The 23,014-nt window shown below is 43.3% G+C and overlaps 2 protein-coding genes across 2 annotated transcripts in view; both read right to left on the reverse strand.

Moving 5' to 3' along the window:
* LOC141050128 (olfactory receptor 10A7-like) overlaps positions 1 to 10,345 on the reverse strand; it is a 28,580-nt gene extending 18,235 nt beyond the window's left edge. Inside the window, exons 1-2 of the mRNA XM_073546960.1 lie at positions 10,258 to 10,345; positions 9,900 to 10,069 (exon numbers count right to left, since the gene is read on the reverse strand). Of these exons, the coding sequence (XP_073403061.1) occupies positions 9,900 to 10,069; positions 10,258 to 10,345 (258 nt within the window). The remainder of the gene's footprint in view (positions 1 to 9,899; positions 10,070 to 10,257) is intronic.
* Positions 10,346 to 14,301: 3,956 nt separating this feature from the next.
* Positions 14,302 to 15,270, reverse strand: LOC141050129 (olfactory receptor 5G9-like; the record flags this gene model as incomplete). The annotated part of the gene is made up of 1 exon (XM_073546961.1): positions 14,302 to 15,270. A coding segment is annotated over one exon (969 nt), but the record flags the coding sequence as incomplete, so codon positions are not given.
* Positions 15,271 to 23,014: the final 7,744 nt, after the last annotated feature.

The following is a 23,014-nucleotide window of genomic DNA, read 5'->3' on the forward strand; positions in this document are numbered from 1 at the left end:
TGATCACTTCTGTATCATGCAAATGAAGCAGCATCTGCATGCCATAGAAGCTGTCAGTGCTTCAATCCCTGCACACTGACCTCAGAGACTTCCTGAAATGCACTGTGCATAACAGGAAGCTTCTCAGCTCTTGTAACCCGGATGACATCATGATGACATCGGGTTACCTTAGCAGCGATTGGGACCTCACGTCACGCTGTGGGCTCTCTGATCCAAAGGCAGAGGGGCTGTCAGCCCTCTGCCTGCTCCCGGAATGCTGCGATCAAATACAGGGGTTAAAGTGATGGGAGCGGTCTGTGACTGCTCCTGGCACTTAATGCCGAGTGTCAGCTGTGAGAAGCAGCTGACACCGGGCCGCGATCGGCCGCACACCACTCATGAGTGCAGCTGATCGCTATGATGTAGTGTTCCGTCCTTGGGCATTAAGTCCCAGGTCACATGGACGGAATAGTACGTCGGATGGCACAGAGGGGTTAAAACCAGGCTACTGAAAATCAATTTGCTCATCTCTACCAGAATACAAATCTTTTGCAGGATTCAGAGAGCAGGGAAGGAGTTAGAAAAACTGCCACTCACCTTGTCTTGGCTGTTCCTCTACCTTTACACTGTGACACGTCCTCTGAATGCCTCCTCACATGATAGATTTATTTCTTCCCTATACCCCATGCTGTTGTGGGGCATAACACAAGACATTAAAATTAATGTTTGTTTCATCCCTCCAATTTGACGATGAGGGGCTTAGTGAAAAACTGCAATTCCGGAGTCTCAGAAATAGAAGAACTTAGAATATAGAAGATGGAAGAGTGAAGACTGACAAATCTTACGACGATGGAAGTTGGAGAGGTCGAGTAAAGGTTCATGTAAGATTTTTGTTTTTATCCTTTCCCTACACTGGCAATCATAGAACAAAGAGATTAGAAAACCACAGCACGCTCCAACCAGCTTTATACATTTACTACAAGTAACAAAAAAATTGTGCGTCTCTCTTGACTGCTACAGGATTGGACCCATTGGTTTTTTATGAAGATCTCATTGGAATTGTGTTCCGTGTTTGAAAGAGACAAAGTTTAAGCAACTCTTCCATTCTCTAGATGTACTTTACTAAAAATGTAACACGTAAAAGTATCACTACCCACCACCCTCCTAAATGAAAACCAAACAAAAAAAATACCTTCCGAACATAACAGGGGAGGCGAGAGGATATTTTTCAGGACCTGGAATTCCTGACTCTTGCTTCAGAGCTAGACAAACAGGTGATGCTAAACAATGACGAATCCGGTAAATTCTCATTTGTGCATTGCCAACACCGAACTTGAGAATGGAATAATTTTTAAACATCTTACATGTATTTTATTATTTGTTTTTGATGATGATGATTACACGTTATTGTTATACTCGTGTTTGTTTCCTTTATGAGTATTGGAACAACACAAAAAAGCAGAGAAAAAATGGTAAATTGTACATAATTACACACAGAATCCCAAAAATGGGTGAGATAAAATTATTGGTACCCTCAACTTCATATTTGTTTGCACCCCCTTTTAAATAAATAACTGCAATCAATCGCTTATTATATCCATCAACAATCTTCTTACACCTCTCAACTGGAATGTTGGACCACTCTTCTTTTGCAAACTGCTCCAGGTCTCTCATAATAATTGAAGATATCTTCTCCCAACAGCAATTTTAAGATCTCTCCGCCGGCGATCAATGAGATTTAAATCTGGACTCATTGTTACCACTTCAGAACTCTCAAGTGCTATGCTTCATCCATTTTGGGTGCATCTTGAAAAAGGTTTAGGGTCATTGTCCTCCTGTAAGACCCATCATCTAGGACAGAAACCCAGCTTACTTAAACTGGGCACTACATTGTGAACCGATATCTGTTGGTAATCTTCAGCATTCATGGTGCCTTGTTCAAAGTCAAGGCACCCATTGTCAGAGGCAGCAAAACATTACAAAAATATCTTTGAACCTACGTCAATTTTGACTATAGATATTGTGTTCTTTTCTTTCATTCCATTTTTTTTAACAGCAGAATGATGTGCTTTACCAAAAAGCTCTATCCTTGTCTCATTTGTCCATAAGAAGCTTTCCCAGAAGGATTTTGGCTTGCTCACATGCATTTTAGCAAACTGTAATCTATCTTTTTATGTAACCATGAGAATGTTGATATTTTTCAACCAATTTGGTTCTCAAGTCTGTTATGAATGGGTCACCGAGGAGGAGAGCAGGTCCAGGCTAAGCCACAGAAAACCAGAGAGGTTGGTACCTAAGCAGATTGCAGACCGCTGATCCTATCCACACAATTAGCAGTAGCTGTGGAGCGTACCTACGATGATCCTAGACACCTCGGCACAGCTGGAGAGCTAACTAAGCCTAAAGCAAGAAAGGGGAAATCTAAACTGCCCCAGAGCAGACCCCAAATGAATAGATAGCCCCCAAACATACTGTATATTGTCGGTGAAACCAGATGAAAACACAAACACAGGCAGGAAAATAGACTGAGCAAATGATGGGGCCCACACTGACTAGACAGGACAAGAGAGGAAAGACACTGTCTGCAATCATGCAAAAAACCCTGCAAAAAGTCCAACACGTCTGATGCAAAAAACACTGAAGTCACACGACTTTGTCCCCCACTATATCAGCACTCTGGTATATTCTGAAAGCAGAGCAAAAAGAGACCAATCTAACAGGGGTAAAACAAACTGGCACAAGCAGTAACATATGGGCGGTGATTCAGGACAGCCCCAGCCGGAGCTGGCTGACCCGCACCAAGAAGAGATAGACAAAATCAGATCAAATGCAAAAGAATAGCAAATAAACCACTTAGCTGAACATGCAGGGACAGAGCTAGCGAAATCAGACCTCAGGATGAACAGAAAGCAAATCACCAGCAGGGATAGAGGGAGTCGGCTGTCTTAAATCCCAATCTGAAACACCAGATCTCCAATCGTCATCATCATTATCAGGTGGCAAGCCTCTGTCAATCAGATCAGCTCTATTACCTCCAGTAACCACCAGAAGGAGCCCAGAAAGAGAACTCGCAACCCCTCTGTCAATCTGACCAGCTCCACTACCTTCAGTAATAACCAGAGGGAGGCCAGAAAGGGAATTCACAACACAAGTCATCACAAAGTTCTCTTATCTTATCGTGCTTAGTGTGGCACACACAGATACACAATGCAAAGATTAAGCCAACTTCTCCCCTATTTATCTGGTTTCAGATGTGATTTTCATATTGCCCACACCTGTTACTTGCCACAGGTGAGTTTGAACGAGCATCACATGCTTGAAACAAAGCTGTTTACCCACAATTTTGGAAAGGTGCCAGTAATTTTGTCTGGCTTATTTTGGGGGGTTTGTGTGAAATGATGTCCAATTTACCCTTTTTTCTCCTTTTTGTGTTGTTCCAATACACATAAAGCAAGTAAACATATGTAATTGCAATAATTTTCTGGGAGAAATATTTCACTTTCTGGAACAATTTCAAGGGTACCAACACTTTTGGTCATGACTTTATACTGGTGTTGTTAAAAAAGAAATAACATTTTTATGGTTTATTTAAGGTCATGAGAATTAAACATCACTGAATGTCATTGGGAATAGTCCTAATCCACTGGTGCTATCTCAGGGAGTTCTTCCAGTACTTACATCAGGTATTTCCATGTCTCTTATATCTACAAATTAATGTCAAGCTCAAGATAAGAGTTAAATTACAAATCTGAAGAGAAATTGTTATTTTGATCCGTGTCTGTAAAATGACACAATGCGAGATCTATGAGCGGAGCAGAATCTGCCGTCTCACTCCCTGTATATATGTCAGCGCTGTTCCAGCTCCTCTAAGGAGATGGTGTTTTCTTTCTTATATCTCCTGAGGTTCAGTTCAACAGAAACAATAAAATAATGGATAATAATTGGTTTATTTCTGAGATAACACAAATCACAAAGGAATCACATAAAAGAAGAAATGTTTGTGTCTCTCCTCTTAAACAACTTCAATATATTCTTCTGCCCCTGGGATATTTCTCCCAACCCTCAATATATTTCTCCCAACCCTCAATATCCTTAATAATATTCATATCTGACTATAACAAGTTCTCTGTTTCCTCATTTTTTTCTTCCCCTTTTCCAGAATGAGTTGAAGATTTCACACCTTAATGATGTTGTCAATTTTTATTTTAATGCTTTTACAGTTTCCTTTTATTGTCATAGGCCGAGTTCACATAGCCTTAATGCAGTCCGTTCAACGCATAACGTTGGCGGACTGCATTAACGCTACTCCCTGCCGCGATTGCGTTGTGCGACCCCGCTAGCGCAGATGCTTCAGTGATGGACCCTCGGACGCTGCAGACGGCGTCTGAGGGTCCGTCACAGAATGACGGCACATCACTAACCAATTATGAAATGCCTTAGCAATGCGCTCGTCTATAGCAGTCTATGGGTACATTAACGCATCCGTTAGGCTGGTTTCACATTAGTGTTTTTTTTTTGCTCAGCGCATCATGCGCGTCCATGCGCATGCGTCATGCGTACCTATGTTTAACATGGCGTGCGCAAGGTCTTGCGTTTACACGCGTTCATATGCGTTTTCGTGCACATGCATTATTTTAAGATGTGCGCGCCAGACGCAACCTGTTGCATTTTTGGGTCCGCCGAAAGGCATAAAAAAACGCATGGAATGCGGCAAAATAACGTATTACAGTCTATGGGAACGCAGGCATGCACATGGACGTGCGCATGGGTTTTTGGCATAAAAATGGGTAGACACTGGTTTTAACCCCAGAGAATGAATGCGCATAAAAAACGCAAATGCAGGCAAAAACGCATGATGCATTTTTTGCAGGCGTTTCTATTGAGCACGATGCACTGCGCAAAAAAACGCTAATGTGAAATTAGCCTTACATAACGTTAATGCCGCCATGTAGCGGATGCAAGGTGAACCCAGCCTAAGACTCATAACTTCTCTTTCTGTGGACACTGCCATGTGAGGCCTTTTTTTCTGCAGGACAAGTTGTAGTGTAAATGTCATTATTAATGCTACCATATAATGTAATGAAAAATGTGAAAAAATGCCAAGTGCAGAGACAAGGTGAAAAGAAAAACACAATTCCACCACAATATTTTGGTTTTCATCGTTACGAAGTTCATTGTGTGGTAAGAATTTTTCAGTCCTATATGATTGCAGTGATTCCTATAAGTATTTATTTTATTCTTTTGGTGGCTTAAAAAAAAGTTGAATAAAAAATAGTTTTTTGCGGAGACTCATAACTTTTTTAGCTGTGAGATCACTTTATAGATCCCTTTCTGTCAGGTCCTTGCTATTAGACCAATCCTGGCTCGCTTGAGGACCTGAGCAGCTGACTGCCGAGCACCAATGAGAGGTTGCCACCTCATAAGCATGCTCAGTAAGACAAATCCCAGCCTTAGTCTCAGAAACAACTGCTTGCTACTGTTTGCTGTTGACTGCTATAGGAGAACCTGGAGAGACAACAGCAATCAATCGCACAGCACGGGTCTGAGCAACACATTGAGACCGACGTGTCTGCTGAGCAGGATCCGCTGTGGCTGAGACTCGATGGGGGACCACAGGTGAAGACATGGCTTGGGATTCCTCCTATGCAGAGGAAGAATCCTGGCGCCTAACATTGTCCCCTCCGGCAAGCCTCGCTACGCTCAAATGCTGCGATAAGCTGAGGCGCATGAATGTGCTCAAGCGGCTCCCAGGTCCTATCTTCTGGACCATGACCCTTCCAGTCAACTAGATAAAAATTTTTACTGCATACCACCTTGGAACCGACAATCGCGTTCACCTCAAAATCATCCACAGACGTACCCGACGTCTCAGCAGATGACTCAGAAAACCGCAACATATAAATGGGTTTCAGGAGGGAGACGTGAAAGGTGTCCATGATTCCAAGGCGCGGTGGAAGGGACAGGCGATAAACTACAGGATTCACCTGCTCAAGGACCTTGAAAGGACCTAGGTAGCGAGAAAGAAATTTAGTGGACTCAACAAGCAGCCTGATGTTACGGGCTGAGAGCCACACTAAATCGCCAGGAGCGAAAATCGGAGTGGGAGGACGATGATGAAGACCCTCATTCTCTTCTTGGACACCTAAATGGCCTCCTGAGTGCGATCCCATATGTCACAAGCTTCCACCACCCAGTCCACCACTTTGGAGTCGGTAGACGAAATGAGCATGGGCACAGGAACGTGCGGATGCTAACCATAGTTAAGGAGGAAAGGTGTCTGCCCAGTAAAGTCAGCAATGGCATTATTAAGGGTGAGCTCTGACCAAGGCAATAACAATGCTCAATCATCCTGCTTGGTGGAGACAAAATGCCGCAAGAACCTGACCAGAGTCTGATTGACCCTCTCCAACAATCTGTTCATCTCGGGATGGTATGCTGAAGAGAGATTGAGCTCTATACTGAGCAAGCGGCAAAGCTCTCTCCAGAACCAAGAAGTGAACTGAGGACCCCGGTCACCAACTATTTTACCTGGCATGCCGTGCAATCGGAAGACGTGCTTAATAAAAGGCACAGCCAAAGCCCTTGCCGATGGTACACGCGGGAGAGGAACTAAGTGTACCATCTTTGAGAAATGATCAGTGACAACCCAGATGACCATATTATTGCGGGACGTAGGCAAACACACAATGAAATCCATCCCGACCATCTCCCAGGGTCTTTCTGCCACCGGCAGCGGATGCAACAACCCGTTGGCCTCTGCTGAGAAGGCCTATTTCGGGGACTGGAGACACATGCCTTTACATAGTCCCTTATGTCGCGTGCCATTCCTGGCCACCAATACGACCTCACCAAGAGCTCAGATGTCCTTTTGACCCTGAAGTGTCCACCCACCCTGGACGAGTGGTCCCAGGAGAGAACCTCCGGCCGCAAATTGGGTGGCACCAGAGTCTTGCCAGAGGGCACAGACTCAAGAGAGACCACAAAAACAGTTCTGAGACTAGCTGATGGAATAGTAAGCTGAGGCTAGTCTCCCTCCTCAGATGAGACAAGGGAATGAGAGAGAGCATCGGCCCGGAGATTCTTCTCCCCGGAGGGAAAATGAAGGGTGAAATTGAATCAGGAGAAGAATAAGGATCATCTGGCCTGGCGAAAATTCAGGTGCTGCGCCGTTTGAAGGTATAGAAGGTTTTTGTTATCAGTGTACACCTGGAAAGGATGGCGAGACCCTTCCAGGAGATGTCTCCACTAGAAAAAAGCCAACTTCATGGCCAGTAACTCCTCATCCCCAAAATTGTGAAATTCTAAGAGTAAAAGAAACACAGCTGTTTCGGACCTTTAGCATCCTTTTGGTAGAGGACTGCTCCTGCACCAACGGATGAGGCGTCCACCTCCAGAATGAATGGTTTATCTACATTGGGGCGATGTAACACAGGAGCCCTGGCGAAGTGTGACTTCACAGACATGAAAGCCTTAGTCTTCTGATCATAACTTGGGATTGGCTCATTTTTTGGTAAGAGCAAGCAAAGGAGCTACCAAGGTAGCTTCCTGCAGCGGTGCTCCAGGTGCGCCGAACGTCTGTGGAGAAAATCCAATCTACACGAAGATTTCATCCATTTTAAGTTTATGCTTAGAACATACAACACTGCCCTTCAGCTCTCCAAACAAACCTATTTCAACACCCTCATCACCTCACTGTCCAATAACCCGAAACGTCTCTTTGACACTTTTCATTCTCTACTCAAGCCAAGAGTACAGGCCCCAACCACGGAGCTCCGAGCTGACGATCTGGCCAATTACTTCAAAGAAAAAAATTGACCAGATTCGACAGGAAATTATCTCCCAATCAGCTCATACCATGCACTGTCTTCCCTCCCCCACTGCATCTAGCTCACTCTCTGATTTTGAACCAGTCACAGAAGAAGAAGTAAGCAGGCTCCTTGCATCTTCTCGCCCAACCACTTGCACCAGTGACCAATTTCCGTCACATCTCCTCCAGTCCCTTTCCCCTGCTGTGACCCTCACCTAACCAAAATATTTAACCTCTCTCTCTCTTCTGGTATTTTTCCCTCCTCATTTAAGCATGCCATCATACATCCACTACTTAAAAAACCATCCCTCGACCAAAACTGTGCCGCTAACTATAGACCTGTCTCTAATCTTCCCTTCATCTCTAAACTCCTGGAACGCCTGGTCCACTCCCGTCTTATCCGCTATCTCTCAGAAAACTCTGTTCTCGACCCTCTCCAATCCGGTTTCCGCTCTTTACACTCCACTGAAACTGCCCTCACTAAAGTCTCTAATGATCTGCTAACAGCTAAATCAAATGGTCATTACTCCATGCTAATTCTCTTGGATCTCTCTGCAGCATTCGACACTGTGGATCATCAGCTCCTCCTCACTATGCTCCATTCCATTGGCCTCAAGGACACCGTTCTCTCATGGTTCTCCTCCTATCTCTCCGACCGCTCCTTTACTGTACCTTTTGCCGGTTCCTCCTCCTCTCACCTTCCCCTTACTGTTGGGGTCCCTCAAGGATCGGTTCTAGGCCCCCTCCTCTTCTTCTTGTACACTGCCCCTATTGGTCAAACAATCAGTAGATTTGGTTTCCAGTACCATCTCTATGCTGATGACACCCAATTATACGCTTCTTCTCCTGACATCACGCCAGCCTTTCTAGAAAACACCGGCGATTGTCTAAACGCTGTGTCTAATATCATGTCCTCACTATATCTGAAACTGAACCTGTCAAAGACTGAACTCCTGGTGTTTCCTCCCTCTACTAATGTACCTATACCCGACATTGCTATTTCTGTGTGTGGTTCCACTATTACTCCCCAGCAACATGCCCGCTGTCTTGGGGTCATACTTGATTCTGAGCTTTCCTTTGCCCCCCACATTCGATCACTGGCTCGCTCTTGTCATCTGCACCTCAAAAACATTTCTAGAATTCGACCTTTTCTTACTTTGGACTCTGCAAAAACTCTTACTGTTTCTCTTATTCATTCTCGTCTCGACTATTGTAACTCTCTTCTAATCGGTCTCCCTCTTACCAAACTCTCCCCTCTCCAATCTGTCTTGAATGCTGCAGCCAGGATCATATTCCTCACCAATCATTACACTGATGCCTCTACCTTGTGCCAGTCATTACACTGGCTACCCATCCACTCCAGAATTCAGTATAAACTTATTACCCTCACCCACAAAGCCCTCCATAGCTCAGCACCACCTTACATCTCCTCCCTTGTTTCAGTATACCACCCTACACCCTCCGTTCTGCTGATGACCTGAGGTTAGCATCCTCAATAGTCAGAACCTCCCACTCCCGTCTCCAAGACTTTTCACGTGCCGCACCAATTCTTTGGAATGCACTTCCCAGGTCAATACGATTAGTCCCCAATCCCCACAATTTTAAGTGTGCCCTGAAAACGCATTTATTCAGACTGGCCTATCGCCTCAACACATTAACCTAATCTATCCCTGTGTGGCACAGCCAAAAGTTTTACCATAACCAGATTTCCCACATCATGTCCCCACATGCTTTATGCATCCATTAGCCCTCTGTGTTTGTACTTTTGCACACTTAACATTATGGCTGGTCCATACAATCAGGGCAACTGTTACCACCCACCTTTCGTGTCTACCTCTTTCCTCATAGACTATAAGCTTGCGAGCAGGGCCCTCATTCCTCTTGGTATTTGTTATAATCTACTGTATGTGATTATTGTTATGCTGTAATGTCTATTGTCTGTACAAATCCCCTCTAAAATGTAAAGTGCTGCGGAATATGTCGGCGCTATAAAAATAAAATGTATTATTATTATTATTAAGGTAGAGAAGTGGGGAATGAACTGGTGATAATAGTTGATGAACCCCATGAAGCGCTGAGCCGCTTTAAGGGAATGAGGTTCTTGTCAGCTCACCACAGACTCCAGTTTGGCTGGATCCATAGCCAAGCCTTTGGCTGAGAAAATATACCCCAGGAAAGGCAAGGACTCCTGCTCAAACACGCACTTCTCTAACTTAGCATAAAGGTAGTTGGCACGCAAAAGGTCGAAAGCTTTGCAAACATCTTTTCTGTGGGTATCTATACCTGGCGAATAGATGAGGATATTGTCCAGATATACAACAACTGAGGTGGACAACATTTCCTGAAAGATGTCATTAGCAAAGTCTTTTTGAAGACTTTGAAGATAGCCGGGGCGTTAGAAAGGCCGAACGGCATCACCAGATATTCATAGGGACCGTCGCTTGTATTAGACGCAGTCTTCCATTCGTCACTTTCGTGAATGCGTATCAGATTACAAGCACCCCGCAGATCCAGCTTAGTATATATCCTTGCTCCTCGAAGCCTATCAAAAAGCTCCATGATGACGGGTAAAGGATATTTATTTTTTACAGTGATAGCATTGAGACCCCAGTAGTATATACACGGAAGTAACTCCCCACTATTCTTCTGAGCGAAGAAGAACCCTGGTCCTGCAGGAGACAGTGACTTCCTAATAAACCCCCTCGCCAAATTCTCTTTGATATACTGGGACATAGCCTGCGTCTCTGGGAGAGAAATGGGGTAGACATGTCCCCAGGGAGGTTCTGTACCAGGCAAGAGGTCTATAGGACAGTTATAGGGGCTATGAGGCGGCAGCGTCTCTGCTGCCTTCTTGAAGAACACATCTGCTTATTGCCAATACTATTTGGGTAGCGAGACTATCCCCAGAGGACTTCTCCGGGAGTGGGAGATGTGATAAAAATGTAACAGGGGTCACAGAAAGAACCCTGGTAGTGGATTATCTGGCCACCTGCGTCGCTGCCACAGACGAATCCACAGTTGAAGCTGTATGCTCTAAAGTGGACAACCTGTTTTCCAGCTGCAGAAGCTGCGGCTCGTCCGCTATTGATAGCCAGAACCTGGCGCTAGTATAATGATAGGGTTTGCGGAATGCACCAAATGAAATATAATAACATGCGTTCACAACCCAGGGTCCCCCGTACAGAGATGAGACCTGCTACTAAGCAATCATGGAACAAGATGGCGGTTGAACACCAAAAACACGAGTGTCACCCGGTGTGGACAGCGGCAAACTCTGTTGCTCCACAGAGCTGCATCAACAATGTAATAAAAGGCTGTTCCCTGTTAAACATCACAAGGCTCAACAGATCTGGCATGAGTGAGGTCTTTAGGCTCAGCCCCTAGAATGCGGGGACTCGAGTCTGACCGGACCCACAACGCGCACGATGTCGCACGATGTCGCACAAGCAACGCCACTACTTGATACTGACGCTAGGCTGGGCAGGGCTGAGAAACTCATACATACCACGGGTAGGGGATCAATAATGAGTCAGTCACCAGAGACAAGCATACGTGCATACAACACACACCACATGGTCTATACTAGCGCACGGCCATGCAGCTGTGAGATCCCTTAATAGATCCTAATCTGTCAGGACCTTGCTAGTAGACCAATCAGGCTCGCTTGAGGACTTCAGCAGCTGACTGCCAACCATCAATGAGAGGTTGCCACCTCACGAGCATGCTCAGTAGGGCGAAACCCAGACTTAGTCTCAGGAACATCCAAGAAAAGAGGTAATCCCAGCACTCGCATATGTTGATTTAATTTGCTTTATTACACATCACAGCAAAACGTTTCAGCTCAATTGACAAAGGCTCTGGATGAGCTGAAACGTTTTGCTGTGATGTGGAATAAAGTAAATTAAATCAACACAAGTGAGTGCCAGGATTTCCTCTTTTCTTGGATGAATCATTCCCTCCACGTGCACCACGATAAATACTGGAGTTCTGACTACTTTTCATTAGTCTCAGGAACGACTCCTCGCTGCTGTTTGCTGTTGACTGCTATAGCAGAACCTAGAGAGGCAGCAGCAATCAATCACACAGCACGGGTCAGAGCAATACACTGAGACCGATGTCTCTGCTGAGCAAGATCTGCTGCAGCCGAGACTAGATGGGAGACCACAGGGGAAGGCATGGCTTGAGATTCTTCTTGTGCAGAGGAAGAATCCTGTGCCTAACACTTCTGTTGTACTGTGTTACCACTGATCTCACTGTAGAGCTGTGTGATTATGAGAGAAAAATGTCAGTCATTACATGGTTCACCATGGCAACATCCCCCTTCATTTGAAATAAGTTCTGGAGGTAGATTCTCAGGGAGATCTATGCCCAGCCCATAGATGTCAACAGATTATTTACATAAATTAACATGGATTTTTCTGGAAAAAGACATCAGATTGCAGCTATCTTATTATAACTTTAATCAATCTTCATGTCCATATTTATGTCTTCGTAGGGTTGATCCCTTCTCCGCTAGATTTCTGAAACTCAACATGGACAAAACAGAATTCATCATCTTTCCCCCATCTCACGTGACCCCCCCTACGAACCTATCAATTACAGTAAATGACTGCCCACTCTCCCCAGTCCCACAAGCTCGCTGCCTCGGAGTAATCCTTGACGCTGATCTCTCCTTCAAACCACATATCCAAGCCCTTTCCACTTCCTGCCGACTTCAACTCAAAAATATTTCACGAATCCGTTCATTCCTCACCCAAGAATCTGCAAAAACCCTAGTCCATGCCCTCATCATCTCTCGCCTTGACTACTGCAACCTCCTGCTCTGTGGCCTCCCCTCAAACACTCTCGCACCCCTCCAATCTATTCTAAACTCTGCTGCCCGACTAATCCACCTGTCCCCCCGCTATTCCCCAGCTTCTCCCCTCTGTCAATCCCTTCACTGGCTCCCAATTGCCCAGAGACTCCATTACAAAACCCTAACCATGACATACAAAGCCATCCACAACCTGTCTCCTCCATACATCTGTGACCTCGTCTCCCGGTACTTTCCCGCACGCAACCTCCGATCCTCACAAGATCTCCTTCTCTACTCCCCTCTTATCTCCTCTTCCCACAATCGCATACAAGATTTCTCTCGCGCATCACCCCTACTCTGGAACTCTCTACCACAACATATCAGACTCTCACCTACCATCGAAACCTTCAAAAAGAGCCTGAAGACCCACCTCTTCCGACAAGCCTACAACCTGCAGTAACCACCGATCCACCAAACCGCTGCACGACCAGCTCTACCCTCGCCTACTGTATTATCACCCATCCCTTGTAGATTGTGAGCCCTCACGGGCAGGGTCCTCTCTCCTCCTGTACCAGTTATGACTTGTATTGTTTAAGATTATTGTACTTGTTTTTATGTATACTCCTCCATACATGTAAAGCGCCATGGAATAAATGGCGCTATAACAATAAATAATAATAATAATTGACAGATTTCCTTTAAGGTTTCTGCAAATTGAAATCGTGACTGAGAAAGACGTCTGCAAAATCAACAGGATGCTCCTTAATTTTTAAGACCACTATCAATCAAGAAGATTAGTGGGGCAACATGTGGTATAAATATATCAAAACTGTATATTGTGGGTAATAATTAATTGCTATTATTTATTGATTCCAGGTGTGTAAGAAATAGGGGCATGGCAGTACATTTTAAAAAAAAAACATTTTACATTCCCTTGGATTTAATTCCTTTGCAACACACAAAGCATAAGCAATGTTGCAAATAATGTTGTCAATATTTTGTGGGGTGCACATTTTAAACTGGAGTAATTTGTGATTTTCTAATAACACATGCCCATAAAAACTTTTGCAAACGGCATTGCCTTGTAAAAAAAAAATTATATTCCTTGAAAAGTCAAAAAAACCTACTACCAAACTAATGAGCCTTCAGATATACCCCATTTCACCCCAAAAAGAGAATATTAAAATGGATGGCAGCATAAAGTAATTATGGGATAATTGTTATTTATTTTTTGGGGGATGTGATCTGATTAAAGGGCAGAATAAAACCTATTTTTAAAGTTGACATTTTTTGTATATTTCAGACTAAATTTAAGATTACATAATGTCGACCTGATTTTATTGCAAAAGTAATGTATAAAGGCAAAAAAACAGAATCATATAGACAAGTAGAAACAGCCAAAAAGTTATTACCGGATCAAGAGAAACATCAGATTTTAAGAGTAGGATTGTTCGAGTCCAAAAGTAGACACATTCTTAGGCCGGGGTCAGACTTGCAAGAAAGTCGGACGAGTCTCTGACGTCAATACCCGGCACTGCCGCTGGTCACTCGGATCGGAGCATTAAGCTGCATAGGAATACATGCAGCTAAACGCTCCGATCCGAGTGCTGGTGGCAGTGCCGGGTATTGACGTGCGAGACTCGTTCCAGTTTCTCGCAAGTCTGACCCCGGCCTTAGGAGGTTACACGTACAGTATCGACCTACTGGTTACATTGTTTAATTATGAAACATCTGTGAAAGGACCTGAATTTTTCCCCTTCCAGACAACACACTTGTTGAATGTTCCTTGTACGGCTTTTCTGATATCTTTATTCCTCAGACTGTATATAATGGGGTTGACCAAAGGAGTAAATACAGTAAATAGTAAGGATAGAATTTTATTCATCGTGACTGTTTCTCTTCTCGTTGGAATGACATAAACAATGAACATGGTCCCGTAGAATATGGAGACCACAGTGAGGTGGGAGCTACAGGTGGAGAAGGCTTTCTGTCTACCGGTACTGGAAGAGATCCTTAAGATTGCTAAAACTATGTAGGTATAAGACAAAATAATAATTGTTGTAGGAATGAGAATATTAGGAATACCAATTAAATAAATCCCCAGGTGAAAATTATAGGTGTCAGAACAGGAAAGTTCTAGTAAGGGGACAATGTCACAATATAGATAGTCCATAATGTTTGGACCACAAAAATTCAATTTTGCTGTTTGTATGATGTAAATTAAAAAAATAGAAAATTCAATCAACCAACAAGTAACAGACAACGTCACGCAATGTGCACTGGTCATGATAGATGAGTATCGGAGAGGATTACAGATGGCCACATATCGGTCATATGACATCACAGCGAGGAGAAGACACTCAAATGCTTCAGAGACACAAAGAAAATAAAACTGAGTGATGCAGTCAATGAAAGTAATGGTTCCCCCATTTTGCAGAATAATGTGGAGCATGTAGGGGACAATATCTGAGATCACCAAGATGTCACTGATGGACAGTTGTGAGATGAAGAAGTACATTGGAGTGTGGAGGTTCTTGCTGGTGGACACCAGGGCGATGATCAGGAGATTCCCACATATTGTCCCACAGTAAATCATGAGAAATAGACAAAATAGAAAAATTCTTACATATTGTCTGACTTGAAATCCTAAAATGAAAAACTCAGTGACAGCAGTCAGATTGTTCTCCTGTGTGTAGAGCAAATAGTCAGTATGATATATATATACAGTGGGGCAAAAAAGTATTTAGTCAGTCAGCAATAGTGCAAGTTCCACCACTTAAAAAGATGAGAGGCGTCTGTAATTTACATCATAGGTAGACCTCAACTATGGGAGACAAACTGAGAAAAAAAAATCCAGAAAATCACATTGTCTGTTTTTTTTTCATTTTATTTGCATATTATGGTGGAAAATAAGTATTTGGTCAGAAACAAGCAATCAAGATTTCTGGCTCTCACAGACCTGTAACTTCTTCTTTAAGAGTCTCCTCTTTCCTCCACTCATTACCTGTAGTAATGGCACCTGTTTAAACTTGTTATCAGTATAAAAAGACACCTGTGCACACCCTCAAACAGTCTGACTCCAAACTCCACTATGGTGAAGACCAAAGAGCTGTCAAAGGACACCAGAAACAAAATTGTAGCCCTGCACCAGGCTGGGAAGACTGAATCTGCAATAGCCAACCAGCTTGGAGTGAAGAAATCAACTGTGGGAGCAATAATTAGAAAATGGAAGACATACAAGACCACTGATAATCTCCCTCGATCTGGTGCTCCACGCAAAATCCCACCCCGTGGGGTCAGAATGATCACAAGAACGGTGAGCAAAAATCCCAGAACCACGCGGGGGGACCTAGTGAATGAACTGCAGAGAGCTGGGACCAATGTAACAAGGCCTACCATAAGTAACACACTACGCCACCATGGACTCAGATCCTGCAGTGCCAGACGTGTCCCACTGCTTAAGCCTGTACATGTCCGGGCCCGTCTGAAGTTTGCTAGAGAGCATTTGGATGATCCAGAGGAGTTTTGGGAGAATGTCCTATGGTCTGATGAAACCAAACTGGAACTGTTTGGTAGAAACACAACTTGTCGTGTTTGGAGGAAAAAGAATACTGAGTTGCATCCATCAAACAACATACCTACTGTAAAGCATGGTGGTGGAAACATCATGCTTTGGGGCTGTTTCTCTACAAAGGGGCCAGGACGACTGATCCGGGTACATGAAAGAATGAATGGGGCCATGTATCGTGAGATTTTGAGTGCAAACCTCCTTCCATCAGCAAGGGCATTGAAGATGAAACGTGGCTGGGTCTTTCAACATGACAATGATCCAAAGCACACCGCCAGGGCAACGAAGGAGTGGCTTCGTAAGAAGCATTTCAAGGTCCTGGAGTGGCCTAGCCAGTCTCCAGATCTCAACCCTATAGAAAACCTTTGGAGGGAGTTGAAAGTCCGTGTTGCCAAGCGAAAAGCCAAAAACATCACTGCTCTAGAGGAGATCTGCATGGAGGAATGGCCAACATACCAACAACAGTGTGTGGCAACCTTGTGAAGACTTACAGAAAACTTTTGACCTCTGTCATTGCCAACAAAGGATATATCACAAAGTATTGAGATGAAATTTTGTTTCTGACCAAATACTTATTTTCCACCATAATATGCAAATAAAATGAAAAAAAAAACAGACAATGTGATTTTCTGGATTTTTTTTTCTCAGTTTGTCTCCCATAGTTGAGGTCTACCTATGATGTAAATTACAGACGCCTCTCATCTTTTTAAGTGGTGGAACTTGCACTATTGCTGACTGACTAAATACTTTTTTGCCCCACTGTATATATATATATATATATATATATGAGTCAGGTAAATATATTAGAGGAGGCTTCCAGAATATATAATGTTACATAATAATAGCATTTGATATAAAACAAACCTCTGAGGAATTCCCTTTAATAAAAATGAGTTGAAAGAGGAAATGACATAATTTTTTGTATATCCAAAATTATCAAGAAAAATAGATAACAGTGTAAATTAACCAATAAAATTAACTACTTCCAGCACACCCATAGACACCCATAGACCGTAAATATCTGGGTGGGCTGCATGTTGTCTTGCAAGGATGTTCTAAAATGTGTTTGTAGAGAAAGCAGCTGCATGAAATTTTGTAGCTATTGATGCAGGAAGCAAGCAGTCAAACACTGCCAGACTTCCCATAGAGAAGGCAGAGATGGTTCATTATTATCATCGCTGCGCTCCTGATCTCTGTGTTCATAGAGCTAAATGAACACCGTGTGTACAGATTAGGAAGGGTTAACATCACTTATTCCTCTTCTCCATCATGTTATCAGCAGGAGCTTGGAGGAAGCAGGAGCTGCTGGGTCCTAGAAAACAAGGATCGGCTTAGAAGTAGAAATTTAGAGAGTCTGTAAAGTTCAGAGTTTGTACCCTAAACATGGCCTTGCCCCAGAAAACTGCTAACTATTCAGAGTTCGGGAAGGAGAGAAACTCTGTGGGGGGGGGGGTACTATGCTTCCTTTGGCAGCTCCCTGGCTCTTACTTTGACTATTTTGCAGCATCAAAAGTTTGGGTCACCATTGGCTTCGAAGGGGAAAGGGTACAGTTTTTGTACTGAAACCGAACTTTGGATAAAAGTTTGGTCAAAACTGGTAAAGTCCCAACATCCACAGGTCTGCTCATCCATATCCATACTTAGAAATGCAGCCAACAAGAGGCTGAATTTGCCCTGTAAATGTGACTAATGTATCAGCCTCAGCCTCTCTATATATTCAAGAGAGGAGTGTTCGATAAATATTAGGTTTAGGGTCACATCGATGAACGGTCACCTTGTCGCGGCTGGTTGTCTCTCATGAATTGGCCAATTTGTATGCTAAGTACGGTACCTTTGTATTTTAGTGCAAATTTAATATATTCAGTCTTACTGCTTACAGTGGCGGTTGTATTCATTTATTTGCACATATATATAGTATGTATATGTTTGTTGAAATATCACCAAACATCATAGAGTTGAAGTAATTGACAAAAAAGCAAAAAGGCTGTAAAAAATAATCTGCTGACCATACAAATCACTGTTTTTTGCCCTATCAAAACCTTATTAAAAATTGTGTCCAATATATAAAAGTGATTGTTATGGAAAGAGGAAGACAATTAAAAATCTGTTCTAGTGTTCTGTGCACTGAACGAAAAGTGAAATACAAAGAAGCATTATCTTTTTTTTCTTATATTTTTCCCTCTTATTGAAAAAAAAAAATGAATGTAAATGTTAGGCAGCGCATACAATATAAAAAAAGAAGCAGAAACTATTGGAATTTCTGAACGAGAAACCGTATGTGTGAAAGAATCCGAAAATGTGTCTGATCATGAACAAGAAAAAATGGCCCTGATTTAGGGAAGTTTAATAATTCTGAATAAATGACCTTTCCAATTCAGCTTAGAATTTTTACAAGGCAATGAATGATAATACATGTATCTGGAATATTTACAGTACACATCCCACAATGTGAGAAGAATCTGAGCCATAATACATTGTGTATTATCATATAGAGCACTAATAATGATACTTACATAATTTTTTATATTCATGTTGAAATGTCTGAATAACTGTTTAGGAATCTTTATCCTTTTCTGAAGAAATTTCTAAGGCAGCAGACAACTTTACGGTCATTAGGAATGGCCATCGGACGCATGAATGAGAGCCATAGTGGAGCCCGGTGTACTGATATTTATATTGTGAGGTGCCAGGTAATACATGTCTTAGGAGAATTGTTACGCTGTCTCATGAGCCCCATTTGTTTAGCAAAATATCTAAAGTGAAATCAGTTTAAAAATTGTACAGCCTACAAGAGAAATAAAAAATTGTTTAAGGGTTAAATGGACAGTTGTGAAATGTTTGTAAGAATTTTAGGGAGTAGATTCGTTTTCTACCTTTATTCCTCAATTCAAAAATTTATTGTGAGTTAATTTGAATAGTGTCACGATCCAGACCGGGTTTTGGTCTCGTCTCTCCTTTCCCGGTCTGGTCATGTCAGGGGGTAACTTTCTCTGACTCGTTCCTGTTTCAGGTTTGCTATATCTCTGTTCTGCATCCTGCAGGCAGTGTCAGTTATATTTCCTGCCTATGGCATGTGTAGCTGGATCTGGAGAACCCCTGGTCTGTCTTGCTGTGTTTAGCTGACTTTGCCCGTGTCTGTGTTCTCCTCTTCTGTCCATCCCATCTCTGTGTTTCCTTGTTTTTGGATTTACTGGTACTTGACTCTGCTTTGGCTCTGACCTGATTCTGTGTCTTCCTTCTGATACCTCTTCTTCTGACAGGCACTGACCTGTTTGTGCTAATCTTATTCTGAGTTTGGAATTCCACTTTGTACTACGCTACTCTCTGGTATCCACCCTGCTTGCTGTCTATTCTACTGCCACCTGGTGGTAGCCTCGCTGCAGTTCTCCTGGCCTGCTCTGAGCAGGACTTCAGCTCACTCTCCACTCTGCTGCCATCTAGTAGAGTTTGTGTTACTTGGTATTTACCTGTAGTGCTGCAGTGGGACATTATAATCGACCCTAGACAGTTTTTTTCCTTTTTCCCTTTTCCTATGGATCCGCTTCGTACCCTTGCGGATGATATTTCAAATTTGACTCAAATGATGCAGGATTTGTCTGTGGAACATAAAGCCCTGGCTCCTTCCCATAATGTTTGTCAGCCCATGCACTGCATGAACGGGCATTACAAGTCTAGGAGACCTGCTCCTTTACATTTGACCTAGTTTTAACTGAGGCCTTCTTCAATGTCTCCTCCTTCTCCGCCACTAGATGACCAGGGTTATCATGTTCTGTGCTGCTAAAGGCAGTCCAATTTTTGGCAAGGGTGTCTATGATGCCCATAGTATATATTTTTTTTTAAATGTACTCCCCATGAGGAAATGTTTGTTAGCCCATCCACTGTGTGTAAGGGCATTACAAGTCTAGGAGACCATCTTCTTTCAATTGGACATAGTTTTTAATCAGGCCTTCCTCCACATCTCATCTGCCGCCACTAGATTACCAGCGTTAACGTGTTCCATGCTGCTATAGCCATTGTCAAAATCCTAACAAGGGTGAGTGCTTTTGCTGGGCGTTAAATACTTGTTATGGAAAAGGTTGAGATGTACCCTACAGGGGAACATGTTTTCCAGCCAACACACTTAGTGTATGGGCATTCCAAGTCAAGGAGACATGCTCCTTTTTAATGGGACATTTTTGTTAAGAGGCCCTCCTCCAAAGGGGATTGACTTGGCAGCAGGGCAGACCTTGCAGTCAATGCATAAGAAAACAGAATGGGATTCCAAAATGAATAATGTGAAGTGGATTTTCCTGTGCCCATCCAGTATGTGGGGTCAAAGGCTTATTGGGGTGCATTTAACTTGGTAGCAGGGCAGGCCTTGCATTCAATGCAACATTTTTTATGGAAGCCCTCCTGGCCATCTCGTGAAAGGGGTATTGGGGTGCGTTGTAGTTCTTGGCAGCCCATCCACTCACTGCATAGGCTATAACAGTTTAGGAGACCCACTGTTTAATAATGGCCCTTTAAGCAGATTAATGCTGCCTGATGTCTCTGTAAAAATAGGCTCTGTGACTTTAAGAGTCCCTCCTTCATAATTGAATCAAGATGTGTCTCCTTATGCGTCACACACCACATGGCCAGCTAGGGTTGGTAAATGTTACAGTGACATTTCACAGTGAATGCATTTGTTTTTGTTGCAAGCAATGTTAAAGTTGAAAAACGCTTCAAAAACGCTGCGACTGACCAAAGCCCAAGTGGGGGAGGAGCATTTTGATCTGGGGTTATTTATTTTGCCTTATATACAAGTCATTAACCTGGAAAGGATGTAACTTAACATATTTCCCAGCAAAATCAGTTTTGGTTTCGTTTTTGTATGTTTTTTGGTGCATCGAGAAAAATGGCATGAAACTCTGACAACATTATATAAGCTGTGAACTAGGAGTCAGGAATGCTTCCAGGGGCGATCCCCATTAAGTCCCTGTGTCATTGGAGCAGTGTTTCCATCATTTTCAGATGTTTTTAGATCTTTAGAGGACCCCCGGGGGGATCGCGGTAAAAATGCTCGGTCACCCATAGACTTACATTGGGCTCTTTGTTCTGTTCGAGTACCCGAGTATTCCCATTTGCTCAACCCAAGTAACAAGTACCTGAACATTTTAGTGCTCGACCATCTAGTGTTTTAGCATTGATTAAGATCTCTAAAGGAAATGAATAAGACAAAGGTAATATGTTGTTTATGTGAGGTGACCCTCTTGTAACATTGGCAGCCCACATTTTAATCCCTATGTATATGAGTTGGGCAGCTATCATGGTGTGGAATGGATATGGCTACATTTTTAGTGTCTTGTTGGAGAGGGCTACCTTTTTAGAGGTACAACATACAAATGTTAGTTTTGACATTTTTGACTTCAATACTTTTATTTGGTGATCCTCTTCTTCAATCACCAACATAATATATATATATATATATATATATATATATCGTGCCCATATGGTCACAAGTTAACAGTAGAGCACATAATCCTGCAAGGAGCTATAACTCCCCTAACCTGTTTCTTGCAGTTTGGCAGCACTCCTAGACCTAACACTATCTTTTCATCACTTGTGTTTAGAGTTGAGCGAAACAGGTCAGTCAGATTCAAAAATCGCCGACTTTCTCCAAAGTCGGGTTTCGCTGATCGAAACCCGACCCTAGCGTGATGTCGGCCATGAGGTCGCCGATCAGCGCGCCAAAGTCGCGTTTCAAATGATGCTTCCAGCGCCTTTTCTCATCCAATGATGGAGGACGCACACTGTGGGCAACGCGATGACATAGGCAGCGGCCAGCACCATCTTAGAGAAGGGCATTGAAGTGATTGGCTGGCTTTGTGTGGCGTCACAGTGGGTATAAAAGGCTGTGAACGCCGACCGCCATCTTACTTCTGCCGATCTTACAATAGGGAGAGGTGCTGCTGCTGATTCTGAATTCATTCAAGCAGCAAGCAAACCCACAGAGTCGGCCTGAGCAGAGCGCCGGGACCGATGAATCTGCTGAGCAGGCTCCACTGCGGTCGAAGAAGAATGGGAGACCGCTGGGTGCAAGGCTCTGGTTTGCTTCTGTGCAGTGGCAGGACCCCGACGCCTAACACAGGGTGTGTAAAGTACATACATTTGCTATTTGGCACAGTACTTCCCCAGATATGATTTTCAAAGCACACACAAAGGCTTAACTGCATAGCAATCCCACATGCAAAGGGTACACAGTGGCTTAAAGGCACAGTACATCCACAGATATTGGTTGCAGAGTACACATAATGGCTTTTTGTCAAAGTACTCCCACAGAAATGGGTTGTAGAGTATACACAGCAGCTTTTGGCACAGTGCTCCCACAGATATGGGTTGCAATGTACACACATCGGCTTTTTGGCAGAGTTCACAGTCAGGATCTGTCCCTCACTACAGGTGCATCCAATCCCTTCACTAATTAGAGCAGAATGGTGGCAGCACTCATGATCTGGCTGGGTCACTTATACAGGCTGGGTCACTTGGTGCATTGGACAATCGCATGGTGGTGATGTCTCTGTAATTGCCCATAGTCTAAAAGCTTGTTGATTGGCTGTTCTGCAGGCTTTCAACAAGCTTTATTAGACTGGCAAATCCGAACAGGAAACCAAACGTACAGTAAAAGCCCGTGTTTGAGGTTCATTACTGGAAACTAGATGTCCTGTATAGACACTGAATTTTACCATTCGAGGTTGCTAATCCTTTGTATATGAAAACAATAAAATATACTCAGTTTTTTCTTAGTGCAGGCTAGGCAATGCAAAAGTGTTTCCAAGAGAATGATTCAGACTTCGCACCAAGCTCAGTCTACTCACTTTTGCTGGTCACTCACCTGCTTCAATAC

The sequence above is a fragment of the Dendrobates tinctorius genome, unplaced genomic scaffold (assembly GCF_039654945.1).
Source record: "Dendrobates tinctorius isolate UK_male_01 unplaced genomic scaffold, ASM3965494v1 ptg000151l, whole genome shotgun sequence".
Classification (NCBI taxonomy): domain Eukaryota; kingdom Metazoa; phylum Chordata; class Amphibia; order Anura; family Dendrobatidae; genus Dendrobates; species Dendrobates tinctorius.